The sequence below is a fragment of the Aptenodytes forsteri genome, unplaced genomic scaffold (genome assembly GCF_000699145.1).
Source record: "Aptenodytes forsteri isolate BGI_AS27 unplaced genomic scaffold, ASM69914v1 Scaffold426, whole genome shotgun sequence".
NCBI classification, from domain to species: domain Eukaryota; kingdom Metazoa; phylum Chordata; class Aves; order Sphenisciformes; family Spheniscidae; genus Aptenodytes; species Aptenodytes forsteri.
In genome coordinates, this window is record NW_008794010.1 from 816,274 (window position 1) to 843,455 (window position 27,182).

Sequence of the window (27,182 nt, forward strand, 5' to 3'; positions counted from 1 at the left end):
TCTCTTGGTAAGTTTCCTCCCCACCCCAAACCCCAGTTTTAAAGTTCCCTTTTACCAGTATTCTCTCTAGCACCTTTCTATTTTGCACACACACACAAGTGATCTCAGCTTCCTTCAGAGACCCAAAACAGGAGAGATGGGTAGTTTATTGATGGAGTATGCCTGAAATCCAGGTGGAATATTTGATTTGGAGGAAGTCTTTACAGGACAGTCCTATGCAACAGGATTCAAAGAGCACATTTCATCCATTGAGTCTTTGGACACAGAAACCCTTTCCCATGAGGTGAATAAGGGTGTAAATTCACAGCAGGTCACATCCTCTGTGCTAGCAATCTTTCAAAGCATACTTACACCAGCTTTATGATAGTGTATTTGGAAGTACCAGTTCTGTACCAAAACCCTGCTATTTTAGAGTGAAATTTACAGCACGTGAAACAACATAAATGGTGCATTTAGCTTTTGGTACCTGAAGCCCTGAAAAAAATTGCCAGACTGGCTGGAAGCAGTCCTTGAGTGGGTACACTCTCCATACAGCAGGTACACAGGAGGATTTTCAATGCACACACGTTCACATTCCCACCCTAACAGCCCAGTTGCCTGCAATACTGCAGATGTCCATTATTTCCACAAAGTATGACAAGATTTTTGGGTCGTTTGTTTTGTCGAAAGGTTAAGTCATGAGATCCAAAACTTGGATTATTTCTGTCTACGTGATTTCAAGTTCATGGATAAGCATAAAGTTGTTGCCCTGTTCTGTTACTCAATTTTAGAAATATCTGTTGGGAATGACAACCTAACACACAGTTTCACAACACACATGCAATGTACATATAAAAAAATGCACTACATTTCCAAAGAAAGATAATTTCCCAAATCCAGTTTCGTTATAAGAAAAGGTATTGCATGGCCTACATCTGTTGATCATGTATTTCTTCTTCAAAGAAGCGTACAGAAATTAAGATTCATCCTATTCAAATGAGTATTTTCTTAGTATTTCATCCAAATGTACCGGCTACACATTAAAAAAAAAAAGTAAAATTTAGTAGATTTAAATCCACCAACATCACTCAAATCACTTATGTGTTGCCACGTGCTACTACCATAAAAGTTTAAAACCACAAGGTGAAAAGTACCTTCTTCCAAGATATCAAGGCTCTGCCTGTTAAATGTGCGGTCTCTCTTATTTTCCTTTTCATAGTCATATTCGAAGTTTTCCTCTTCGTTTACTGACATTGCTGAAGTTATCCCAGATAGACACGATACGATGCCTTAGTCCCACAGGAGATGGGAAGTCATTCCCTCGGAGGCTGTATTTTTGGGGAGAGCAAAGCAAGGTCTCCGCAAAGCAGGATACCATCTTTCCTCACTCACATGCTCAGCCAGGGAGCTCCTGAGCGACTGAGTATTTGCCCTTAGCACAACAGCTTTGTGTTGTACAGATGGGGTGGAGGAGGGAAGAGACCATCTGTCTAATAATTACTAGAAGATTTATGTCATTCCTCATACCACCTCCGAGGGTAGCCAGTTTTTACTCAACAGCTCTACTAGCATATTTCAGACAAAGTAAGTGGGCTGAAAGCCCCTTCCCTGGCACTCCTCACGTCAACAAGGTTCTCTCTCTCCTCCGCCCCTGCTCCTCCAAGTGAAGTGGTAGCTACCCACAAGTGTCTCAGCAACACGGAAGTCCGACTCAGCCTCTGACTGTCACGCCTGGTGAAGGGTGTGCACCTTCACAGAGTTAAATCACCTCTCAGGTTGCCTAATGCTGTAAGTAACAGATTTCACAGGAGTACTGAATAGCCAAAGCCTCTACACACGTGCACGCTAATCCCACCCAGCAGAGAGATCTTGAAAGTTGTGGCTATTGTACAGTATGGTCTGACTGTAGCATCCACCACACACTAAAACCACTGTGTGAAGAATTGGGCTGGGGGGAAGGGAGTGCATGTTTGGGGCTTTTTTTTACTGCTTTTACAAAAAAGATTACTCTTGTATAAAGCATTTAACTGATGTATCACGTCAGCTGTCAAATGCCATGTTTTCCACAGTAACCTTTACTCTTCTGTCTGCTGTGGGAAACAATATACCTCAAGTCCACATATGGCACCCTAGTGCATTTTCAAGGGCATATGTATCTCTTCTCTGTTCAACAACAAACGAAACTCCTTGTGCTCGGACCTCTTGGTTTCCAACAGGTTGTGTTTGCTAAACTTTACTACACTCATAGGGCAGGTTAACTTTCTTATTTAACTTTTTGCAGCTATAGATATTTAATGTTTGCCAAGTTGCCTCCCTTACTTTCAATGGCAAATAGGTACCCTTTGCTGCTTGCAGAGAGCATTCCTATCTACATCACAAGGCAAAGCAGTTGCAGGGAAAGTGGGGGCAATGCAAGGCAAAGGCAGCTCACCACCCTCTGAGGGGATGTAACTGCTAGGGAGGGAGACAAGACAAACTTCACAAGCCAGCAGAACACAACAGTTAGGGTCATGTAGGAACAATTTCTCTATTACCATTTCTCTAGTGGTGTGAAAGTATGAGGTAGTATGAGATGGGAAGGAACTAATTTTATACAATCATGATGAATTACTCTGTTTTAAGTTTTAAACTCTTGGTATTTATATATAAAAAATGTAACAATGTTTATACAAACAATAGCCAAAGGATATGAAATCCACATAAGTGCTTGCTGAGGAAAGGAACACTCATTTCTGAATAAAGAAAGATCTTACTACTCAAGCTTACCAACTTGACCTTTGACTGCCAAAATTTACTGCAATATTCATCAGCAGCAACAGCCTCAAGAACTCAGTTGGGGAAAAAATAGGATTGTCCTTTTCTCCCCATATCATGACATTAAAAGATGTAACTTTAATAATAATGTAATAGGGATTACTTCTAGTTTCTGATTCCTTAGAGCTTTTCTGTGTCTTCATTTCTCCCCTATAACAGTGAATCAAAACTCTTAAAAAAAAAATCAAAAAATCAGACGGTAAGAGTTTTAAGTACCTACTCGCCATCCAGTGTCAATTTACCACATTTCAGTAATTGCTAGAGAATGGAAATTCAGAGAATAACCAAAACAATAAGTCTTTTGAAAGAATGCAAGAAGCACCTTTTAAAGCTTAGGTACAGAAAAGTCCACCCCTGCCAACCCTGTTGACATACTATGGTTTTAATATTGCTGACAAGCGTTCAACTATAGCTAACTGACTAGCTTATAAAGGAGAGCAGGGCAGTGGGTGACACACTGAAAATGTGCATGTTGCTGCCCAATATACATGACAATATACGGAGAGTAAATGAATATTCCTACAAACTGACTTCTGAACTGTGACTCATGTCAACTCATGCCGCACAGAATGACTGACATGCAAAAGCTGAAAGATAAGCGTTGCAATGCCTATTTTGATATCAGCATATGATAAATGCTGATGCAAAATCATAATGGGTGGAGAGGGAATGTGTACCTCACCCTCACACTATCAACTCATTTGTAGTGGTATTCTGCATTAAGCCCTTTTACTACTGTAGGAGTATTTACTTGCTAAAGATTAAGAGTCAGGTTTCCAACACAACAACAGAAGCTAAATTGTATATAGTTCTGAAAATACACATTCTAATCAGGAAAGATTTGAAAGATATTTTTAATATCTCCTGTAAACACATACTCAGGGACTTAAAGAACATACCAGACTGAGCATTCATTTTTATGGGTTGCCACTGTGAGGTAAATTTGGCATATTTGCTGCAATCACCACTCTGAACCAGTGGCTAAAGACATTTAATTCCTTTCAGGAAGCTTGCTAAGTGAGTTGCAATGCTTAAAGCACACAGATGCACTTTTCTCACGTAATGCTTGCACCAAGGTGCAGATCGCCTTCAGTAACTTCGCAATCAAACAGGAAACACACAAACCGGGAGCTAGTTGGAAGAAGGGTGAGGCTGGACACAATACAAACAAACCCTCATATCCTGACTCACTATTTCCAAGGAACTCCAGTGCATTCAAATCATTTTAACCTTCCTTTATCAATAAAAATATCTCGACTTTTGCACAATTAACCACATTAATTTTGACCACAATTAACTAATAATAACAATGCTGCATTTAGAACAAACAGATTATGTGTAAGCAACCAAGTCCTAAAAACAGTGGCTGAAACAGCAGCACCTGGATTTAAAAATATGTTGATGAAGAAATGTGGGTGTTTTGGGGTGGGCTTTTCAGGAAGGAGGATAAATTGGTCATTGAACATGTGCTTTTTATTAAGATGTACAGTCAAACAAAGTTAGATTGTTCAAATGTTTACAGGTTTTGCACGTTTCCCACTCTTTCAAAATCCCACCCAAATTATCTTCTGTCACTCAATCAAAAGGACAGCACATTACTTTTGCAGAAAGGGAATTAAATGGGATGAATTGGGAAAATGCTTATCCAGAAATTTAGCAGCTGAGGAGAATAAAGAGGAAAAATACCTCTATACTGAAAAAATAAGCCACATAAAGACAACATACAAGTAGAAGTAGCTTAGGTCTGAATGGATAAAGAAGAGTCAGTCAATGGAGGAATAAAGAAAAAGAAGTGACATGGCAAAAAGCAGAAAACTAGGAAAATGGTATAATTGATTACATGTATATAAGCAAGGTTCAACCATATTTATCAGGAAAGAGATAAAGTACAGAGGAGCAAAACAAGAACAACCTGAATGAGAATTTTAGCTGCATACCTATAGAGCAAGGGCTGTTTCAGAGATTGCACGCCACAGGCATTTGTAACATTCTCACAGATTTAGATTGCATACCTGCAGTCAGCATCCACTTAACATCCAGAGTAACACCAGGGTTACTCTGTCAACAGGGATGGAGACAAAAGGGGCTAATGTATGAGGGAGACGATGACTCATCATAAATGCCCAACCATCAGCCAAGCTCCTACTATAAGGGAGAAGGTGTCAAGGAAAACATATTTTAAGTAAAAAGGTTGACTGTGCCACCCACAGAGCTGGCAAATGTGTGTTTGCCAGGTGACCTGTAACTAAGGTGTACAGAGAAGAAACATGGAGAAACAAGAACTCTTGAAGAGCTACAGCAGGGAATGTGAAATAGTCTTCTAATGCTACCTTAAAGGAGTGATAAAAAAAAAAAAAAGGAAAAAAAAAAGAAAGAGAACCAGGACACAGTCTCACATCTGCAAAGGCACAATAATATAAGCAAGGCAAGGATAAGTAATCATGCTTAAAGTGGCCGAGAGGTCAAGGAGAACAGGCATTAACATTGTTAATTATTGTTCAGCTAAAAAGAAAGTTAGGGAACTTGCTGATAATCGTTTCAGTGGAGTGGAAAATAGAACAGAGGAGAGGAGCTCCAAACTGCAAACAAAACAAGAGACGAAAACATTTCAATGTGTGCAGGAAGAAAATAGAGGTAGGAGTTGAAAGTTATAGACAAGAGCGAAAGCAGGACAAGGGGGTGCCGGAATGACCAAGAGAGCGAGAAAAAGTTGCTTAGGCAAACATAAAAGGGGTTAGAAGCTTCGGCACATGTGGCAAACAGGGCATGCAGTGTAATCGGCAGGGGAAAAAAGAAAAAGACACTATTTTCTCCACTAGAAATTGCTGAAACTCATGGCCAACAAAAGAAGGAGGAAAGAGCCAATTGCACATATGCAAAGTCATCTGGAATTGTAGGCAATGAACTCTCATGCATTAGCATGGAGTTGTTCAGCTAGAAATAAATGAGTAATGGAAGAAACTACAAGAAAAGTAATTTGATCCAAAGTCAACCTGGATTTCTCTAGAAAGCATTGTTCATTGAGATGATGAAAAACATTGGCGTAAGAAAGAGGCAGGGGGAGAAGGCTATTCATAAAGATTTCTATGGGTATCTACTTATCTGTTTATTTAGCTGTTTGGGAGTTTGTGAGTTCTTTGCATTATTTTTTCACCCAAGTTGCATTGTGTGCATTTTTTAAAAATCTTTTTGTTTTTCTCTAAAAAACACCTAGATGAACCTAGACTTTTATACTGCTACCTTTCACAATAAAAGTCTGCAAAAGTTTCACCTCTTCCTCTTTTATCATTGGTTCTGTCAATCTCGAAGTCTGCTATGAAAACAACTACTTTCCTACTCGTGTAAACACCCAGCTCTTTCCCCTTCCCCATTCCATCCACACAGTATATTTCATTAATGCCAAATAAGGTGACAACTGTCACTCATATTGTAACATATCATACTTGAAAATGTATCTAAAAAGCAGTGTAATAGTTGTTATTTATAGAAGTTTCAATTTATTGTAATATTAGTTAACACCAGTGATTCAATCTTCAGATAAATGGGGTGTGACATTTTATTGTCTAATTCAATCTGCTCCTACCAAAAATAAACTCTGTGAAGGACCTTATGTAAAGGGATTAATTCATTATTCCAACCCTAGAAAGTCTTTGTAAAGATTTGTGAGTTGTAAATTTTGAGCACTCGTTCATTTGCTTTTGCAAATTACCGCCAGCAAATGCAAGTTGAAGACATCATTACTATGTTGGTCCATATAGAAGTTCATTAAATCTGAGGTAACAGTGAGAATCACTTCTTTACGTACTAAGTTAAATAATAGCATTAAAACCTTATATCCTGGTATAACTTTGGAGTGCTTTTTTCCTTGAAGAACAAGAAACCACACGCTGCTAAAATAATTATTTAAGAAAGTAAAACAAGTGAAGTCACACCTTTTAGATGGAAATCTGAGTCCCAGTGGCTTTGACAAAGAATGTATGAACAATTTAATCAGAAAAATAATTCTGTAGGATAATATCTTGTGAGGTTTTCTATTAGTTTCAAGGTACCACCGACCCTGCTCCAATGTTATAATTACCAGAAAGGCCGAACTGGGTAGGATTCACAATTGAATGCACACATACATCTGCGCTCAAGAGAGTCCATGTATAGCAGAGAAATAAGCTCTCTAACTACACTTCATCTTGTCTTAAAATAGATATTCAAAACAGGTCAGCTGAGCTGCAACTGCCTATCACACCCTATTGAATATAAAAAGCGTCTCAGGCAAATGACTGGTATCGACAAATATATGGTAGAAAAACCAAACATCAATCAAGAGACAGGCATTTCTCATAACATGCCATCTGCTCTAGGTTTTTGAAAAAGCTCCATCTTCTACTATACTTTAAAGATGCCTTCTGTCTCCCACTACAATTAGAATACCTTTCTCCACCAACAGGAAATGTCAATCCTATTTTAAACCCAAACTAATATGCTAGTATCAAAGGTCAAAGACGATACCTTCCACCACACCTCTTCCACCGCACCTCTCAAATCCTCTCTCTCTCGCACACTTCAACTGGCAGAAACAAAAGCAAGCTACCCCCATAAAATTCCATTAAAACTTATGAGACTAATATTTACCTGAGAGGCCAAGACAAGACTGACAGCACTATCCTTCCATCATGTAAAAAGAAGTATTTTAATTTAAAATAACTAACTAACTAAATATAAATTAAAGAAGCATTGTGCCTTACCTGCAAGGAGATTTTTCCCTATCAGACTTCAAACCCTGCTTTCCAGCTTTAAACCCTGCTTTGTCTTAGGGGAGAACTCCCCAAGCACTTCAAGCAGCCAGCCAGCACATACTCTAGCTGACTCTCTGTAGATCTCAGCTCATGGAAGCAGTATGCTGGGCGGGGGCTGAGCACTCACAAGAAAACTTGTAAGCCCAGAATCAGACCAACCACTACAGTGCTCCCGAGGCCCTGATCCCACAAGGTATTTAAATGCTTGCCCAACACCTGTTGCTTATTCCATGACAGTGGAACTCCCATAGTTTCTCCAGTGCAGCACACACCTTAAGACCAAACTGATGAGCAGATGAGCTCTTAGCTCAGACATTCAGGCATGCCACACTTCTGCATAATGACACTTTGACCAGACAAAGGACCATAAAAAAAAAGAAGGTTATTTGTATTTAACCTGGGAAAAAAGTCAGCTACAGTGTTTAATGACAGTACAACTGTTCTATTTTTTAAGCTTCTAAAACCAGGCCAACTCTGCCTGTTACATCATGCAGATTAATCAGATGCTACAGTATTTACTAGGGTTAAACCTAGAGGATAAAGGTTACATAATGGATTCAGTCCAACTTAAAAGTGGTCAGATCTTTCAAATAAATATGCACCTTTCCTCTTTGAACACCTGGACAGGAATAATCAATTAAACATAAGAGAAGTTCAAGTTTAACAAGCTTCTAAAATTGCATTCTGTTCTGAAATCTAGTACAGAGAAACAGATGGAGGCATATGTCACTCCAAAGACCATAAAAACCCATTCAAATTTTGTCACACATACCTTTGCTCTTCATGTCCCCTCTGATACTGTTATCAAAGACACTATGAAATATCTTTGCGTACTACATACGTACAACATCCCCTGGGCCTACACTCCTTACCGCTTTCTGTTCTTTTCTTCACTGTGATCTTGGGCTTGCCTCGTTTAAGCCAAGCTCTCCAACCAGAATAAAATCCACACACAACTACTGCCTTCCAAAGGCTGCGTTTTATTTTAGATGTTACCACTGAGTGCCATCGATGAGGAATCTTGATTTTTCCACTCTGCTCAGAGTACAGTTTTAGCCATTCCTTATCCTTCCTCATGTGCCTTCTATCAGAAGCCTGATGAAAACATTCAGTGCTCTGATAAAGAAATAATTGCCCAAGCAAACATTAGAAAAACTGCAAGAGGCCCAGAAGACAGTGCTTGCCAGAGTTTGCAATTTTTCCAATTCCAAAAGTTAACCTGCTCACTTTTAAGAAGCTATAGTTTTAAATGTCTTTCACAGACAAAAACCAGCGAGAAAGCATGTACTGCCTATTAACACATTAAATATATACATATTACAGCATATTGGTAATGCAGAAAAAACACAAAGACTTAAAACTCAAACCAATACAGAATCTTACAGTAAGTGTATTTAAATTCAGCTGAATTATTATATATACAGTTAGCGTTTCAAATATTTCTCCCCCTGCCCAAAGGCTGCTCATATAGTGCATATGCTCCTCTGCCACTCCCTTTGAAAAAGAGAAAGCTATACAGCAGAGTCTCTTGCAGCATGCTCACAAGAGATGTTGAGGTGCAACAGAGATGCGGGCATCTCCACTACACCAGGGTGCTGCCTTTTTCAAGGTACTTCATTTTTAAAACCATTGAATAACGATGGTCCAGTCTTACAAGCTCCAAATTCTGCAACAAGAGGTTAGAAAGAAATATTTACCATCTGTGCATTCTTCATAATACCAGTCCAGTTCATAATAATCTGCTTCAATAAATTTCTGCATAGTCAGTACCCTTCAGCAACATAGACGAGATTTCACTTCGCTGCTAAGGTCAAGTGAAATGCAGCCATGCCTTCCTGCCTTTGCAAAATACCATAGCGCAAGGAAGCTCACAGAAAGCTGAAAATGAGCTGCACATCTTCAATGAGGCTGCAACTAAAATAAAAGGGGGGTGTGAAGGGTGTATTCGGGGAAAAAAATATAAAATAAAAAAAAAAAATAGAAAAAGGATGCAGAAGGGAGAAGCAGATGCCCTGGCGGCTGCTCTAATAAAGCAGCTCTGCACAGGAGCCTTGGATGGGTGTTAACAAAATCATCCTATCAAAAGGCTGATGCGCTGACGTGGGGGACACACACCACCGCCTGGCTGTTTCTAACTCATTCCTTTCCTCCCTAGTCTCCACATCTCTTTCAGTCTAACACGTTGCCATGGAGACGAGCTGGCTCCAAAAGAGATGCAGAGATGAAGCAAATGCATTTTGCTGTTTCTGGCTTTAAGAGACTAGAAGTACCCCTCCATACTGGAAACAAAAATCCTTGCTCAGAAAGATGATACAACTCTCTGCTGACTGCTCACAACAACAGCATCATGCCATGGCAATTCACTGGGTACATGCAGTACATTAATAATGAAAATCTAGTCCATTACTACTCTCCTCCACACAGTTTGATAAAAGCCTGCCTTCCCCATGGAAAATGAAACTACATTACTGCTTTGTTACACTATTCTGGGCCGATATAATAGAATCCTTTATGCATCCTGTTATTGCAAAAATGGCAAACAAAAAATGAAAGAATCAGAAAAATCAGGACAGCAATACATTTCCCCTTGCAATAAAGCTAATCTGCTTCTACTTTTTGCCCTCTCCATGAACCACTGACCCTTTTTTTTTCCCAAGCATCTAAGCTTCATAGCCAAAAACAAGGGGTTAGGACAGACTTTCACTATTCCTAAAAATGCTGAAGGTCGTCACACAGAATAGCTTAATGTTCATGTTCAATGTTTTGGAAATGAAAAAAAAAGACTTTACTTTTGCAGCACCCGATAAAAATTGTGTTTAAGCTATTAGAAGAGAATCTGCCTGAGGAACAGACGGCATTAAATCATCATCATCAGACACAGCAATTCAAAAAGCATGTCTGAATCTGTGCAGGTACAGTTTCCAAAGGGATTGACATCCATTTTGTTCATAACCGCCACATATTCTTCACCCCTTTCTCCCCCTTTTTAAGGAAAATGTATTTCTTTGCGAACACCAGTAGAAGCATTGGGATAGATTAAGTTGCAACAAATGTTAATAACACAAGGTAGGAGGCCATATTAGGTCTGACCAAGGAGGTGCCTGTCTAGCCGAAGACTCCATCCACAAGAACAGCCATGAGCAGGTAAGGGAGAACTAGCCAATATTTCCCTCAACTGCCCTCTCAACCTCCAATTTTTTCCAGCTTTAGAGACAGCCTGAGACAGATACAGTTTGTACTTTTAGCAATTCTTGAAGGACTTACTTGAGCCCACGTACAGTTTTAGCACCTCCAACACCCTCTTGCAAGGAGTTCCACACATATACTATTCATGATAGAAGAAACCCTCACCTTTTGCTTTGCAACTCACTTTCACTAACTTAATTCTATGCTTCCAGCTCTGGAAATCTGAACACTCAATTAATCTCTCCTTTCCAATCACTCATGATTTTGCAGATTTCTATTAAGCTCCCTCTCACTCATGTCTAGGCTGTTACCACTTACTCCCTGACTGGTACCACTTTGCTTTACTGTAACAGAAATAGGTAAGGCATAGTCAAGCTATACAGAGGAAAATACATCGGAGTCATGACCACATTAGTATTTCAGCTTTACTGATATAAAAAATTATCACTGCAGTAACTCTGAGCTTGGGAATTGCCACATCCCTTTTATATATTGATAGCTGAAGCACAGATTAACAGATCTGTTCACATGTCTGCCACACGTTTGTCAGTGGCAATTGGCTATGTTACTCACTCAACTCCAAGTTCCAGTTCACGGCCAAACTCAAATACACCTTTGCCTGCAAGTACATTATTTCACCGGAAAATAACATGTTTCTAAGTCTTCAAATTAAAAAACAAAACAGAACAAACCACTGTGTTCATCCTACAATATAGTAACCTATTTGGCAATATACAAAGGATTCCCCTCTACTCAGCAGTGGTGAGGCCACGCACGGGTTACTGTGTCCAGTTCTGGGCTCCCCAGGGTAAGAGAGACATGGACATACTGGAGAGAGTCCAGTGAAGGGCCATGAAGATGAAGAGACCAGAGCATCCTCCTATGAGGAAAGGCTGAAAGAGCTGGGACTGGAGAAGAGGAGGCTCAGGGGGGACCTCGTCAATGTGTATAAATACCTGAAGGGAAGGCACACGGAGGACGGAGCCAGGCTCTTTTCAGTGGTGCCCAGTGCCAGGACAAGAGGCGACGGGCACAAACTGACACACAGGAGGTTCCCCCTGAACATAAGAATTATTTTATTTATTTATTTTTTAATGTGAGGGTGTCTGAGGACTGACACAGCCTGCTCTAGGGGAACCTGCCTGAGCAGGGAGGTTGGACCAGATGAATTGCAGAGGTCCCTTCCAACCTCAACCATTCTGTGATTTTGTAGTTCAAGGGCCTCCACCCATTTACTTCATTTGTTTAATTGCCACAGACTAAGATTCTTTGAACTTCTTTCATTATACAAAATACTTTTTAACTTCCTAGACAGTAGGAACAAGGGCACATGGTTTCAGCCTACTGTGAACTTTAAAGATTCAGAGACTGAAGTGCTAAAGCTCTTCCTCAAACACAGATCCCCCTTGCCCCTATGAGGTGCTCCCGGGCCAGGAAGCAAACTGCAATCCATGTCTCTAAACCACTGGTTTTGTTTAACTTTACTCTTACATCCCTGTCCGTTGTTCTCCCCAAGCCAGCCTTGGCCACCTGGGGCCAAGGCCGGCAGCTCTCCTACTGGGGTGGCAATCACTCAGTCTCCGGATGAGGAGATACAATGTTTGCATTTCAGTTACTGCTGGTGGACAGCTGAGTTGGTGTAATACCCAAGTAAAGTTAGTCAACCTGCTCTAAGCTAGAAGCACTGACATTCTTGGGAGGCTAACTCAAAGCAAAGCAGCACAGCCTTAATCAAGGCACCACCACATTCACTGGCACTTCCCCCCCATTTGTTACTTTTGCATCAAACTAACCTTAGCCCTCCTGAAATCAGAGGTACACTGAGGTAACAAGGGTCTGAAAAGCAAAACTTACTCTCATTTTGACAGGGATCACATTATTTTTGGCTTCATTCTGCCGATTAGTTTTTTAGTATGCTCAATATTGATATGAAAGCAATACAGTAAGTGTATGTGACCTTCAGGTTAGTAAATCACAAAGGATTATACAAAAGTCATTAAAAGCCTTTGGACTTGCAAAGGTCATAAAATTATCTTAAAAAAAAAAAAAATCATATTTTCAACAGTGCAAGCATTTTTGCCAAATGTGATCCTTCTGCCCTCACACTGTGCCATCTTGAAACAGAAGAATGTGACAAAGCACTCCAGCCCTAGCTCAGTCTTGCAAAATTTCAGTTATGCGTACTCACAAGGCAAGAACTGCACATGCTATTAAATGCAATTAAGGCTACACTGTTAAAATACTGTCAGAGAAAAATAAAGGTTCCTATGGCAACATTAACTCAATTGCTCTGCATATAAGCTATTTGTTCCACTTGCATTATTTTTGTCCAAAAGGTAATTTCAGTCTGGTAATGCTATTAAACAAGCATTTAAAATATAATGAATGAACATTGGCTACCAGCTTAAATTGCTGCAGTGACTCCCTCCTTTCTATTTTCTGACATTTTAAACAAAGGAAATCTTCAACATGCTAGAATTTTCTTCTCACTGTGCTCCCACCTGCAGACCGCCCCCCCCTTCAATGAGACAGAATAAAAATAGCTCAAGGTGGGGGGTTTGGGCTTTTTATTTGTTTTATCGAAATTTTTCTACAGATCTGATTGGAAACATATTGGTGTTATCCAGAAAGGCATTATTTTTCTGTGGAAAAAATCACGTGTGCTCAAATGATTTCAGAACTCCTCAAGAGACTTGGAAACGTGGGATAAGTGTATGAACTTCCCAGTGTGAAGAGAGAAACCCTGGAGAGACAGAATACTATATATCCAGGTATCCACATGCAAGCATCCCCTCAATTATATGAGAAATTGTAGCTCTATAGAAGGGGGCTGGAAGGGTTGTCAAGTTGAACATGAAAGTCTGACCAGGCCGACAAGGCAGCTGCATGCTTGCAGAACCCTCTTTCGACCTCTGCAGCTCTACTTTTCCTTCCTACAGCTATACATCAGACTCAACTTACGTAAAACTTACCAGAACGGTACATTTTTCTGGTGGACTGCTTCTGTGTATTCAAATCTCCATATTACAACACTGCATTTGGCTGGGGTATTTACTTTGTCAGTTGCCCCTAGCAAACATTAAACTTCTGTGTATTCAAATCTCCGTATTACAACACTGCATTTGGCTGGGGTATTACTTTGTCAGTTGCCTAAAAGTTCATATAAAACTTGAGTTTAAGAAAGATTTCAGGTAATAGTTCTGTGACTATAAGGGACTTGCTTTTTCCTATTCCAAAGCTAAGTAGTTATTCACATTCATTCAGACACTCCCTTCCAGCTGCTGGATTTTGTCCTATTTTTCTCTTTAGTTTTAAAGCAAATAAAACCCCCACTTTTATTTGTTCTCCACAGACCAAAATATACAGACTGATAAAGAATTCCGGCAGCCAACTCTGATCAGCTAGACTGAGCGCTCTTTAAGTGTGTGGTTACAAAGGGGTTTTATTAGGCACAAAAGTTGACTTGAAAAGCTCACGAGCCCTCTCCTCCTTCCCTTTTGCTGCAATAAATCTCTGCCATAGGTCAACGCTAAACTGGTCTGCCTAAATTAGCCAGGTCATAAAAATCACACAAACTCTTTTCCTTGTTTGGAGAGAATTTTTGACAAAGATAGTTTCAGGAAAAACTATGGACGTGAGGAAAAATTTCTTTACTGAAAGAGTGGTTAAACATTGGAACAGGCTGCCCAGGGAAGTGGTTGAGTCCCCATCCCTGGAGGTATTGAAAAGACGTGTAGATGAGGCACTTAGGGACATAGTTTAGTGGGCATGGTGGTGTTGGGTTGATGGTTGGACTCGATGATCTTAGAGGTCTCTTCCAACCTTAATGATTCTATGATTCAACTACCCCATTTATAAACATGGCCTCTCAAGAAAGTTGTAGCAGCACACTCAAGGATGCACTGAACCGTGCTGCTAGGGTGCAAAGCAGCAGCAAGTCATCTCTGCTGGCAAATAAAGTATTCAAAGAATGTCATTACGTAGTATGTCACTATAAATCATGTGTTCCCATGCTTAGTCATTCTCAGCTTTCTTCTCCAAACCTTTTCCAATTCCGGGAGGATCCTTTGAAACAGAACACCGGAGCTGGATGGAGTATTTCCATGGCAGCTACAACAGTGTATTACCTCCCATTTGATGAACTCTGGGTCACATTTCTTCTCTTGGCTACAGCATCACGTGAAGATGTGCAGATAATTAAACACCATTTCCTTTCATTATTTTCTACAGTCTCCAACACAGTCGCCACCGCTCAGGATAAAGTTGCCCACCCCATTAACATCGTCTGGAGTCCTTTTTATCAGAGCAGCTGTACAGTCCACCACTATGCAATGCATGTGGTTAATAGGCATTGCCACAATACTTACTTTGCAAACTGACTTTTTTTAACTGACTTTAAAAAAAAAGAAAGTTATTAAAGAGCATTAAAAAGGAAAGAAAGCATATTTAAAAGTCCAACCGATTTTCAAGGACAGGCTGGCATACTGTTATTTCTAAATTGAGATCTCATTTACTGAAGTGAAGAGTTATTGGTGTTTCACCTTCTAAAAGAACACTGAACAGGAGTCATCCTGTGACTGCACATGTAGTAAGAGCAAACAACTCTGCAACTTAGGACAGAGGTCTCTTCAAGTGTAGTATTTTGCTTAGCAAGAAGTCACTGCAGCTTGCTTAACCTGAAAAGAGGGGAACCAGAGCAGTGACAGCATTGTATCAGCAGCTTTCAGAATTGGTATTTAGAAAAATGGGTGCTTCAGATTTGATTGACTCCACTTCATCAAAATGCGATTACTGTTCAGGGCTTCAAAATGGTACAGGTACTTCCTACAGATGGGACAGAGCTGGTCCCTTCTGAACTCTGTAAGGGCACACTGACCTCACCTGGTACAGACAAAAGACTGACGCAGAGAAGAGCCTAACCGTTCTCCCACTGAAACAAAATGATTTAACGTGAGACAGGGGCAGACAGATGAAATTAAATTACTTAAGGACAAAAACCTGTTTTCCCACATGAAAGGATTATTTCTCCCTTCCCCCAAATTATTACTGGAGAGTACTATATTTGCATTTGTATAAAATCAAAATTGATGTGGTCTTCAGCAACCTACCTGCAAAACTAGCTGCATAGTTTAATTAAGGTATCACTGGGCATACTTAAATACTGTAAGTGAGACCATGGTAGCAAGGGCTGGACATTTAAGACAATACACCCCTATCCAGCATAAAGAAATGAAGAAGAGTAAACCTTTAAAGAGTGAGATTTTGTAAACTGTTCACCACCTGGAAATAAGGTAAACGACAATCTCTGGGTTTTTATGGTTATATTTTTCCTGGAAACAGCAAGAACATTTGTAAAATGAAGTTGAGCTTAACGTCATGCTTGACTGGATAGACAAAAATATTACATAGCATGGTTATGACCTGTTTTTCTAACAAGGAAGGAATAAACTCACTGACAGTCATGATTGCAGCTTCCTGGGAGAGGAAAGGAATGCAAGTTGCACTACACTGAAGGAATATAGAATCAGGTAGCCCGTAACTGGACACAGCACTCCAGGTGTGGCCTCACCAGTGCCAAGTAGAGCAGAAGGATCACCTCCCTCGACCTGCTGGCAACCCTGCTCCTAATACAGCCCAGGATACCATTAGCCTTCTTTGCAGGAGGGGCACGTTGCTGGCTCATGTCCAACTTGGTGTCCACCAGGACCCCCCAGGTCCTTTTCTGCAAGGCTGCCTTCCAGCCGTTCGGACCCCAGCATGTACTGGTGCATGTGGCTGTTCCCCCACAGATGCAGGACTTCGTACTTCCCTCTGTTGAATTGCACAAGGCTCTTGACTCATCTCTCTAGCCTGTCAAGGTCCCTTTGAATGGGAGCACACTCCTCTGGTGTCTCAGACACTCCTCCTGGATCCTGTTTGTCTCTCATCCTCCCTGAGGATGCTACACAGCCTGCTGACTTCCTCTTTTATCTTCTCTACTTGGTGACAGCTCTTCAACAGCAGCACACCTCCTGCATAAAAGACGACCATCTCTCCCTATCTCAGGGAGAGACCCCAGGCACTCCCGGCAGCCTGGGACTTGCAGGGCTGCATCCACCATCTGAAGCTCTGTCTGGGTTAAAGTCTCTGCCCTGGCAGGGACACGTGCTCCAAAACCAAGGAATGCATCCTGTGGCACATCACCACCACGTCTGAAGTTTTAGGCTGTTCTGAACTCAGATGAGGACCCCTTCTTTGCACCCTTCCACACAACTGCTGCATCTGTTGGCTGTCTCTAGGAGCTGTGCTCCAGACCTGGCTGTTACATAGGGGTCTCCCAAGCACCATCTAAAAAGGTGCTTGATCATCCCTAGTCAGCAGCAGCTGCAACAAAGGCTCCAAGCACCCTTGTGTCAAGGGCAGCTGACAGCTTCTCAGAAGTCACTAGAGATTCCTCGGGCCCACAACCCTGTGGCTCCCCCTACCTTGCCCTTACCTGGCAGCAGCAGACACCCTCAAGTTTCTCAGAGGGTTCCCAGGAGTCCCCAGGTGATCCTGGGCCCTGTCCCCTTAAAGCTCCCAAGGCAGAACCCAGTCTCTCGTGCAAAGTGCTGTGTCTGTTCACTGCTTCTGGCAGCTGCGCTCAGAGAGCTGTGCTCTAGGCCTGGCTCTTATATAGACCTCTCCCTAGCCACCAACTAAAAGGGTGCTTGACGTTCCCTAATCTGGGGGCAGGGAGATGGAACATCACTTTGCTGTATCATACATTCGTGCAGCACATTTTAGACTGGCTTAAAAGACACACTGTCTCACAAGTTTAATGAGACTGGTGAGATGACATTTGATTTATTTGATTATGTTTTAGGGTCAGATGAGTTTTATTTTGTTAACTTGGTAGGGACTGGGTCAGTCTTCTGTCTGAAGCATATGAAGAAAATAATGACAAAGATGTGCTTTGCAGTTTTGGAACACAGAAGAACAGCTGCAGCCCTAATACTTTTTGGGAGGAACTAAATAGTGTATCTTCATCCAAGTGTGAAGACTCCATTTCCCAATTGCCAACTAAATTGTAAGAACTAATTCTTTACATCACCTACCCCGGGTTATAGCTTAAGAGTGTGTGTCCGTCCCCCAGTTGCTAATAATTTAAAATGCTTGGATATTTAAATATTCATCTTTCTGCCAATATCTTCAAAAATTAATTCAGAAGGAGGGCTAAGTAGCCTTGTGTCCATACTCTTGAGTGAAGCTGCCCAGCAGATTCTATGACTGACAGCCTTTGTGGTTGTGGATTGGATTGAGGATCTCAAAAACAAAAAGCCACGGGAAGGCAGAAAAATCTGCTCTAACAAGCCACAGCAGTACAGCTAAGGACCACTGTTGACTCTTACCCTGTATGGCTCAACACAGAGGGGAACTCATCACATTTCCACCAGCCTGTTATAAACTAGCATCAGTCTCAGCATGTAGTCCAAAAACTGCAAGGACATTTTTCCAAGTCATTCAGAAATCAAATGCCCTTCTTGCTTAATCACTCAGATTTCAAATCTCACATGTTCATATAGAAGAGTTACAATGACAACAATGCACACATTCAGTGTGCAAGCCTTATGAAGCTTAACAGAATACTATTAACAGTCAAAAGCTAGATTTTAAAATTCCAGGCCTAACTCTTGGTTTCAAGTCATCTGAATTCCAGTCAAAACCAGTGAGTTGTATAAGAGGAATCCCATAGGAATGAAGTAGCCAACTGCAATCAGTATTTTGCCTAAAAGTTTTGATGTAGGTTGTGGAGGTAGATTTAAGCAAAGGATCCAAACATTCCCTTGGTACATAGTTTTCTTCCCCACTACAAAGAAATTGACTCAATTTACACTAGGCAAGACCACCACTCCTGTTGTGATATCTTGCGAGGCATATCCTCCATTCTATTAAAAGGAGTTTAGGCAGTATAAAACCTTGCTGGAAATGGCAGAACATTACTAGCCTCAGCATGATAAGGTTGCAGTGTTTGAGAGACACTTTTACTTAAATAAAGTTTGCCTTCCACAGTGAAAAGAGTAGGGAAGTACCCAAGATTCTAATAACAATGATAGAAGAACAGTCCTTGTTATTGCAAAATACCAAGAAAGCAACAATCAGTTTTTTCAGAAGTAAACATTTTGCATGATTAAAATATTTTACATGGATGATATTTTAATCATGTGAAATCAAGTATCACAATGAATTTAAGAAATCTGAAGGTGGCATTGGAGAAGTTACTTTAGCTCATTTTATAGTTCTGTAGCATTTTTATCCTTGATTTATCTTGTATTACAACTTACACAACATTTATATAAGCCTACAAGAACAGTACTAGTAAGCAAAACCACATCTGAATACTAAGAAAAACTAGTTTGTAAATTTGGTTTACTGACAGAGAACAGAGATGTGCTCAACAGAGACCCTAGGTTTTCAGTAATTACTGAAATCGCCATATGCACACACACATCCACACCCCTCAGAAATCTCATTGCTTTTTGATTCTAATAGGTCATATCTTGATTCAGTTGTAACCACTACACACAGTTAGAAGATTAAGCAGAACAAGTTCAGTAGACTGGAGAACCAGAAAAGAGTCAGTATTAAAGTGCACATCACTGGCATACAGCACTCAGGCATCCAAGAAATGAGTGTAGCATAAATACTTGCCCCGTATAAACTTTTATATGACAAGTCTTGCTAGTCTGGAACTCAGTAATCAAACAAGTTTAATTTCTAGTTTCTCATTATACCCAAGCTGCAGAAGATACTTCATTTTACTGAAAACCTTCCCAGACCACAGCTTCCCTGCTCTATCTTTGCATTGAAGCTCTCTCTTCCTCCATCCACACTTGTGCTTAACTTCTAGGACATGTTCAATGCTTGTTTTTGTATTTTAAGGAGAAATAATAGAATACAAGTATAGATGGCATTTTGTGAATATCAAGTTACTTTTGAGAACAGTTGTACTCCATGCATCCTTTACTGTAGGGTCTAATACGTCATTATGCTCTATTAAAGATGGATGTACTAACCCAAGAAGACCTAAAGAAGCAATCAACAAAAAAAATCAGGAACCAAAATGGAGATATCCATTAAGAAAGTGGCCCTATTAAAAGCATTTACACTCTTCATTTTGCAATCCAGAGAAGATAATTTATCTTTTCACTCAAAAATGATTGACTGTTTTCCTAAATTCAAGTGTTCCCTTGTGATACGCTTCCTATGGTAAAAAGGAAACACAGCCCTCACTGCCCCCTGAAACAGTACCTGTTCAGTCACAGTAAAACAAGTATGCATGAGCATTAATAGCTACTAATCTACTTTTTAACTGAATGAAAATGCATCTGTATACTTTAAAAGCTTGATATTACACGACTCCAAACACCCATCAGCTCTTCAGAAAACTCCCATCATTTCAGTGCAGCTGCCAGTTACCTTATATGCTGAATTACTCCTGGAAGTAATATTTCTCATGGATTCTCTCCTGGGAGCAAACGCAAACACAGATGAACTCAAGCTAGAGACTGCTGAATCTATTCAAACCACCACAGAGCCTCTCTTATTAAATATAAATGTATTATTCAGAAACTAAAAAAATCACAGACAAATAGGTATGCAGTATCACAAGTTCCCTATTAACAAGCAGGAGAATACTAGATAGATAATGAGAACGAATTATAAAATCGCAATGGGTATATGTGAACATGTAAGTGCATGTGCCTAACACAGAAATCATGTACTATAATTCATATACAAATGACATTTTAAACAGCAAATAAATTCTTCAGAAGTACAGTGCTCAGAGAGAGATAGTCCATGGAGAATTGGACCACTGTTTTCTGAGTGCAGCTTAAAATTTTGGTTTGGGGTTGCAAATCAATTAGAACTTTTCACATAACCTTTTTGACAAACAAGCTTTCTCCCTTTCATGTTGCCATTCTAAAGCGGGAACAAATGAAGACAATAGTACAGTTTAAAAGGCATTTATTTTCAGAATCAGTTTACTTACTAGGCTTAAGATAGCCACATTTTTTCATTAACTTCAGGGTACTTTACAAGACTTAACAAAAAAATGCATTTGAGGAATTATTTTCATTTTGAGTAGAGATTTAAACTTTGGTCATCATATTTTAAAGTTCTTTCAGAAGGATAACTACAAATCCAACTGTACATCGATACACATATATTTACACATCAATACTATATATTTATTATATATGCATATACACACACACTATTTTTTTATATATATATATATATTTAGAACACCTCACTTTCCTACTTCTGTGGGCCTCAAAATATTTTTAAGTAATCCAGTACTGAGGTTCAAAGGTTCAGACATCTATCTTGTTTAAAACTTACAAAATGAGTCAGGACAGAGCTGGAGATATGGATTACAATCAAGACAGAGGTTAAAGAGTCACTGAGCATGGTAACTGGCCATGAATGTGTTCAAAACCTCCAGCAGAAGGAAGGAAAAAAGCTGCTCTCAATTACCAAAATCAACCTCCACTGCCCTCAGATGGGAGGGGTGGGAATGCAATTATAACCAGTGGAAAACCAGATGCGTTCCCTTTCCCTAATTCCAGTTGTTCACAGTAGGTACCTGAACATCATTAAAACAATGAGTTACAGTGCAAGACTGCCACTATTGGGTTACCATTCAGACTATTTCCAGCCTAAGTAGTTATGCTTTAACTGGTGTGGTTAAAGGTTATAAAATGTTGCTCTTCCTGATAAGCTCTCTCCCTAAACAACAGAAAGCCTTACAAAAGACATACTTACATATATTAAAAATGCACAATATTTACATATATTAAAATATACACAAACATCCCTCTTGTTGTCCAGTATTTCTCAGTGTGTGAACATTTCCTGAATAAAGCCACAACATATCCCTCCCTCCCTGTTACACCCTAGTTTCGAAGCTGATCAACACTACAACACACCAGGAACCGTAAGCAATCAAAAGACTTAATTTCACACCTAAAAATAATCTGCAGTAGCTCAAGTTTTAATATTAATTTTATTTTAATTATCTTTGCATGTCTCTAAGAAGCTTGAAGAAGGTAAAGCAACAATCTGTATGTGTAGCGCCTCGTAATTCTGATAAAAGTATTTATTTTGCAATGAATCCTTTTCTGTTGCAGCAAAATTGATGAATTCTTCCTTCAGTTAAGGAAAACTTTGAGAGATAATGAAATTTCATTTTTGTTATTTATTAAATTTAACTACATCTGTAGAATTCTTAGACCACAAGGATACTGTTTTGAAAATAGCGGAAATTTGAAAGATTATACTAAAACTTTCCAATAGACAAGTTACAGTATTTGCTCACCCCCTCGTCAAGGTTTTTAAAACAAACTAAACAGGTACAGAAGGAGTGCCTTAATTGCAGCGCTGAAAACGAATCATTGTGCAAGCAGCCACACCCTGGAAAACACTCTCCAAAGTGATGATGGTACAATTCATGGGACTTTTCTGTGAACTTACTTAAAATAATATTTTTATTTTGATAGTTAATTTTTCCATAAACCAAAGTTTACAATCAATGCCATAATTTCCAAACATGCCAAAGTTTTATGATCTTGCACTCTCATGTATAGATGCATTATACAACTTGTTCACAATAACTGAACAAGGGTGAAGTCAGAGATCTCAGTTTCCAGGGTATCAGTCTAAGGCTCAATCCAGATTTGCTTAAAATTCTTAAACTACTATCTATACACAAGTGTCTGTATATAAACAGTAAGGAATAAAAACTTTTATTTATGGAAGTTCTCCTTGCTCGGTTCCTCTTCTTTAAGCAGTTATTTCTCAATGAAAGCAGAAAACATGTTGTGGCAGGAACTACACTCAAAGTTTTTTCATTAAAGCCAGTTGATTGCATGAAATCTTCAATCACAGCAACATGGTAAAGTTGCAGTTATTATCCTTGTAAGCTAAAAGCTGGATAAAAATTGTTTAAGTACTCACAGTTACAGGCAGCTACTGCTATCTTGATTCCTCTGTTGTACATAGCTTCATTTTGTATCCATCCCCAACAGTCATGCACTATTGCAAGTGACATGCCCCACCAGCATCTCCGCTGGGAGAGTTAGGATGCTTCCAGGTGGATTTTTGCCTTCCTTGCCCCACTAGCAAAACATCTTTCCCATGATTATTGTAACAGTCCACCCACATAGACAATCTTATTCATGAGACAGGACTAATCCGGTTACTAAAGACTTGGGAAACCTGACATTTCAAAACATTTCTTTAAGCCAACTTCTGCCACCATTATAATAACACTAATGGACTGATACAAAACAAGGAATTGTAGTACAACTGATTCCATAGATCAGCTTCAGCTCACCTTTCCCCCTTCCCACTGTTTTTGTCTGACTGGGGGAGGTGGAGAGCATATGTAAGCTATTTACTAAAATACTTAATGCCTTTTGTTGAAGCATTACAGTCAGAAACTCAGTTCTTCATAGTCTTACTGCTTTTCTTTACCAACCTTGCTCCCTACAAAGTGAATTCTCCAGGTGCTTCAAAATGCAATGAACCCACCTTTGCAAAGGTTTGTGTTGAGCCCTGTAACTCATCCCTTCTGAGCTCCACAGTGCCTCAGTAAGCCTACCTACATCTATCTACTACTATAATCTATGTAAGTCTTAACTACTACAGCTTTAGTATATAACCTATTGGCTTGATACTCTGCAGGCTATTTAAACATGCAACACATGCAGAAGTGCAACAAAATTGCACCTTCACGTGAAACCATGGAGGGGGAAAAAAAGGAAGAATCATTTAATCATACATTACTCAATAAATCAGCAACTAGGGGATGAATCACAGAAGTCTTCTCTACTTGCACAGCTAAGTCAATACCCACAGTGGAAGAACCCAGAGAGACATGAATCCATTCACTATGATAAAAGTATCTACAGGCTCAAACAAAAGAAAAAAAAAAAAAAAAAAAACAAAGAAAAAAAGAAAAAAAAGAAAAACCAAGAAGGTCACAACACTACATGCTGTCCCTCCAGGCACAAAAGGTACCTTTTTGTCCAATAGGATGAATATGAACAAAAGAAAGAACAAAGCGACAAACCATCTCAACCAAACGCTCAGAGTTTGGTTCTTCACAAGTCCTTCCTAGAAGCGTAAGCTGCAGAAAAATTATTTAATGTCATGTTGTGATGCTGGCACACAGTGTCATCAAACAACAGTACAATGTGTCAGAGAATGTGTTCAAAAAAAGCAAATATTGAAACAGGTCTAAGCTTTCTAGATTGTATAAGTACAGAAATTTCAGTCTCTTGCCAGAGAGATCACAAACAAAAAGAAGTATTTCAGTTTCACCAATATTTGACAATGTGGAGAGGGGTATGCACAGATTACAAATGCAACTGCTGTTTTTGATTAAATGTTTCCTTTGTTTGCTATCTAGCACAAACTTGAAGACCAAAGCAATAAATCACAAACAGTTCTCTTGCTTTCCACAGTTGTAATAGAATTGCACGGACACTTCAGACAAGGTAACAAAAATAACACTATTTTATTTGTTCCTCAGCACAATTTCTGAATTTTTGACTTACGGAAGTATTTCAAGGTCTCTTCTATTTGCTCAGTTGTTAAGTCAATATTTGCATCAGGGGAAATGAGAGGTGTATGAAGCCAGTCGTCGTGGTCATAACCATAGATTGTATCTGCTCTTAGCTTATAATGAGGCAGCTGCTCTTCCAGTAGACTGATGATTTCAACTTCAGGAAGATTGGTACTATTGCACACATCTGGTAAGAGAAAGAGGACAATCTCTGTTAGTTGCTTTAAATTGAGTACTACACATACAAGCTAGCAAAGATGTCTGTTTTGGTATCAGAAAGATTTTTCTGCATGTAGAAAACAGCTAGATACTAATCGGTTTAGAAGATATGACTAGCACAAATGATCCCAAAATAGCATACTTACTAGCAGAAAATACAAAGGCATGCTCTTAGGGACAGAAAGCCCAACCTCTAGAAGCAGGGACTCATCTATTGAAGAATAAGGTGGGGGTCAATAGAGAGCAAGTGAGCATTGACCAAGACAGGGTAGTTAAAACCTGGCTATGGAGAAAGGATTAGTACATACAGGAATTTACATTTTTGATGTTCTACTTGACAGATTATTTTTAGTTTGCAAGCTTTACGTATCTCCTTAACTTGGTCTTTGACCACAGTTCAGTACCACTATATTTTTTGCCTTTGCTGCTGGCAGATTTTTCTCAAGAAAAAGAAATCCAGGATTGCAATAGCAAACAGTGTCACAGTTCACACATAAGATGCACTGGTGAAGTTGGCTGCAAGAACTTTTAGGGAACCTTTCGACACTATCTCGACCTGCATTCTGTGATATCAGTCCCTCATGTTCACAAGTATATACAGTTTGCACAGTTTTAAAAATGGATACCAACAGCCATCAACAACTGCAAAAATGCTGCAATTAAAACTGGAGATTTAAATTTAGGACAAGAGGGAGCTGAGAAGTTTTAACACAGAAAATTCCGACTCAGCATAAAAACTTTTTTACCATAAGGATGGTCAAAAATGGGAACAGAGGCGCAGAGAGGCTGGGAAATCTCCCATCTTTGGAAAGATTGACAGCTTGACTAAACAAGGCCATGAGCACTCACTTTAAGAGACCTGCTTTGAGTAGAAGTCAGAACAGACGACCTCCAGAGGTATCTTCCAACCCATATTATTCTATAATGAAGAATTTTTTTTGTGTATGTGTGAATACCTAAAACAGGCATGATCATTTTAAATATATACATTTTAATTACCATATAAAATTAACTACAATGTCTTGCTCAATAATTGTTAAGAAACAGAGCAACCCCTGCTATCTTTTCTGTAAACACTTAGTACATCAATCTGCATTCCCATTTCCATGCCAGGACAAAAAGAAAAGAACACCACAGCCCACCCCACGCCCCAAATAAGAAAAAGGTATCTAAACCTATTTTGGAAGAGCAAGCGCTAAGGAAGGCCGCTCACATGCTGTGCAATGCAGCTCCATCTTTAACCTTGCAACTTTTGCTAAGACTCACTCCACAGTAAATAGCGAAGATTGTCAAGGCCCTGAGTGCACCCACAGGCCTTAATTGCCCTGACCAGGCTCATCAGGGACCCCACTCAGCACCCTCTGCCCAGTGGCCTGGGAGCCCCATTTAAACCCAGGGCCCCTGTCCTCCCCTGTGCAGTGCTATAAGGTAGGTCTGTGCCCAGCTCTGTCCTCTGCTGATACTGACTCATTGCCTGTGATTCCTGGATTGGCTACAGACCCGCTCAGTACCCGGTATTTGTCTGATGATCACTGGAGAGTCAATTTTAACCATTACTACCAGCACCTTTGCCCTGCTCAGGAACAAAAGGGACTGGGCTCTCAACAAGGATCCTGCCCTCCCCATCCTGTGGTCACACTCAGCTGCCAGCAGGGCTGTAAGGCAGCCCTGTGCTTGCTGCTCCCTGACAGAGACACCTATTTTCATAAGAGATAAACTCATTATTGCAGGACTGATGCAGATGTGCAATCTCACTGCAAGCTAGTGGAATTAACCTCTGTCAGGGGAGGGGAGGGAGGGGAGCATGGGGAAGTAATACATACTTTTCTATAGACCATCAATTTTTTTTTTTTTTCTTTCTAATCCAGAAATTGCAGTGTCATAAGCATCACCCCAAGCACTAAAGACGGCAAGAGAGTTACTATTTTACCAGACAACAGGGCAGAGGATACAAAGATGAACTCATACTATTAATCTCCTGCCTATATCCGTTACAGGATTCTATTGATTAAAACTAAAATCCACTTGGGAAAGCTGCGTTGTACCTTGTGGTTCAAGGAGTCTGCTATCTACCAGGAGGTATTCTCCTCTGCTTTCTTCCAGGTTGTTCTGCTAACTGTTGTAAATACATAAATGTTCTCCAAACCTCACTGCAGAAGTGGATGTGCAAAAGTTAGTAGGATTAGGTACCCACATGTGTAGCAAAGCTATTTTTATGGAGCTCCGTGCAATGCGAGAGTCAGCCTGCACACATCATTTTAAGAGGTCCTTGCAGCCCTCTTGGAGGACTACTAACTTACACAGAGAAACAAAACAAGACCTGTTTCCCATATGTCATAGTTTAACCTCAGTCGGCAACTGAGCACCACACAGCCTCTCGCGCACTCCCCGCCCCCCAGTAGGATGAGGGAGAGAATTGGAAGAGTAAAAGTGAGAAAACTCGTGGGTTGAGATAAAAACAGTTTAATAATTGAAATAAAATAAAATCATAATAATAATAGTAATAATAAGAATAAGAATATACAAAGCAAGTGATGCGCAATGCAAATTGCTCACCACCCACCGACCGATGCCCAGCCAGTCCCCGAGCAGCGGCCCCCCCC

General features: G+C 40.0%; 1 protein-coding gene across 6 annotated transcripts in view; it reads right to left on the minus strand.

Annotated features, from left to right (window-relative positions):
- TRAK1 (trafficking kinesin protein 1) overlaps window positions 1-27,182 on the minus strand; it is a 118,267-nt gene that overhangs the window by 52,142 nt on the left and 38,943 nt on the right. For all 6 annotated transcript variants that reach the window (XM_019474890.1, XM_009290231.2, XM_009290255.2 and 3 more), the window contains exon 3: window positions 24,353-24,547. In XM_019474890.1, coding sequence (XP_019330435.1) covers window positions 24,353-24,547 — 195 coding nt within the window. The remainder of the gene's footprint in view (window positions 1-24,352; window positions 24,548-27,182) is intronic.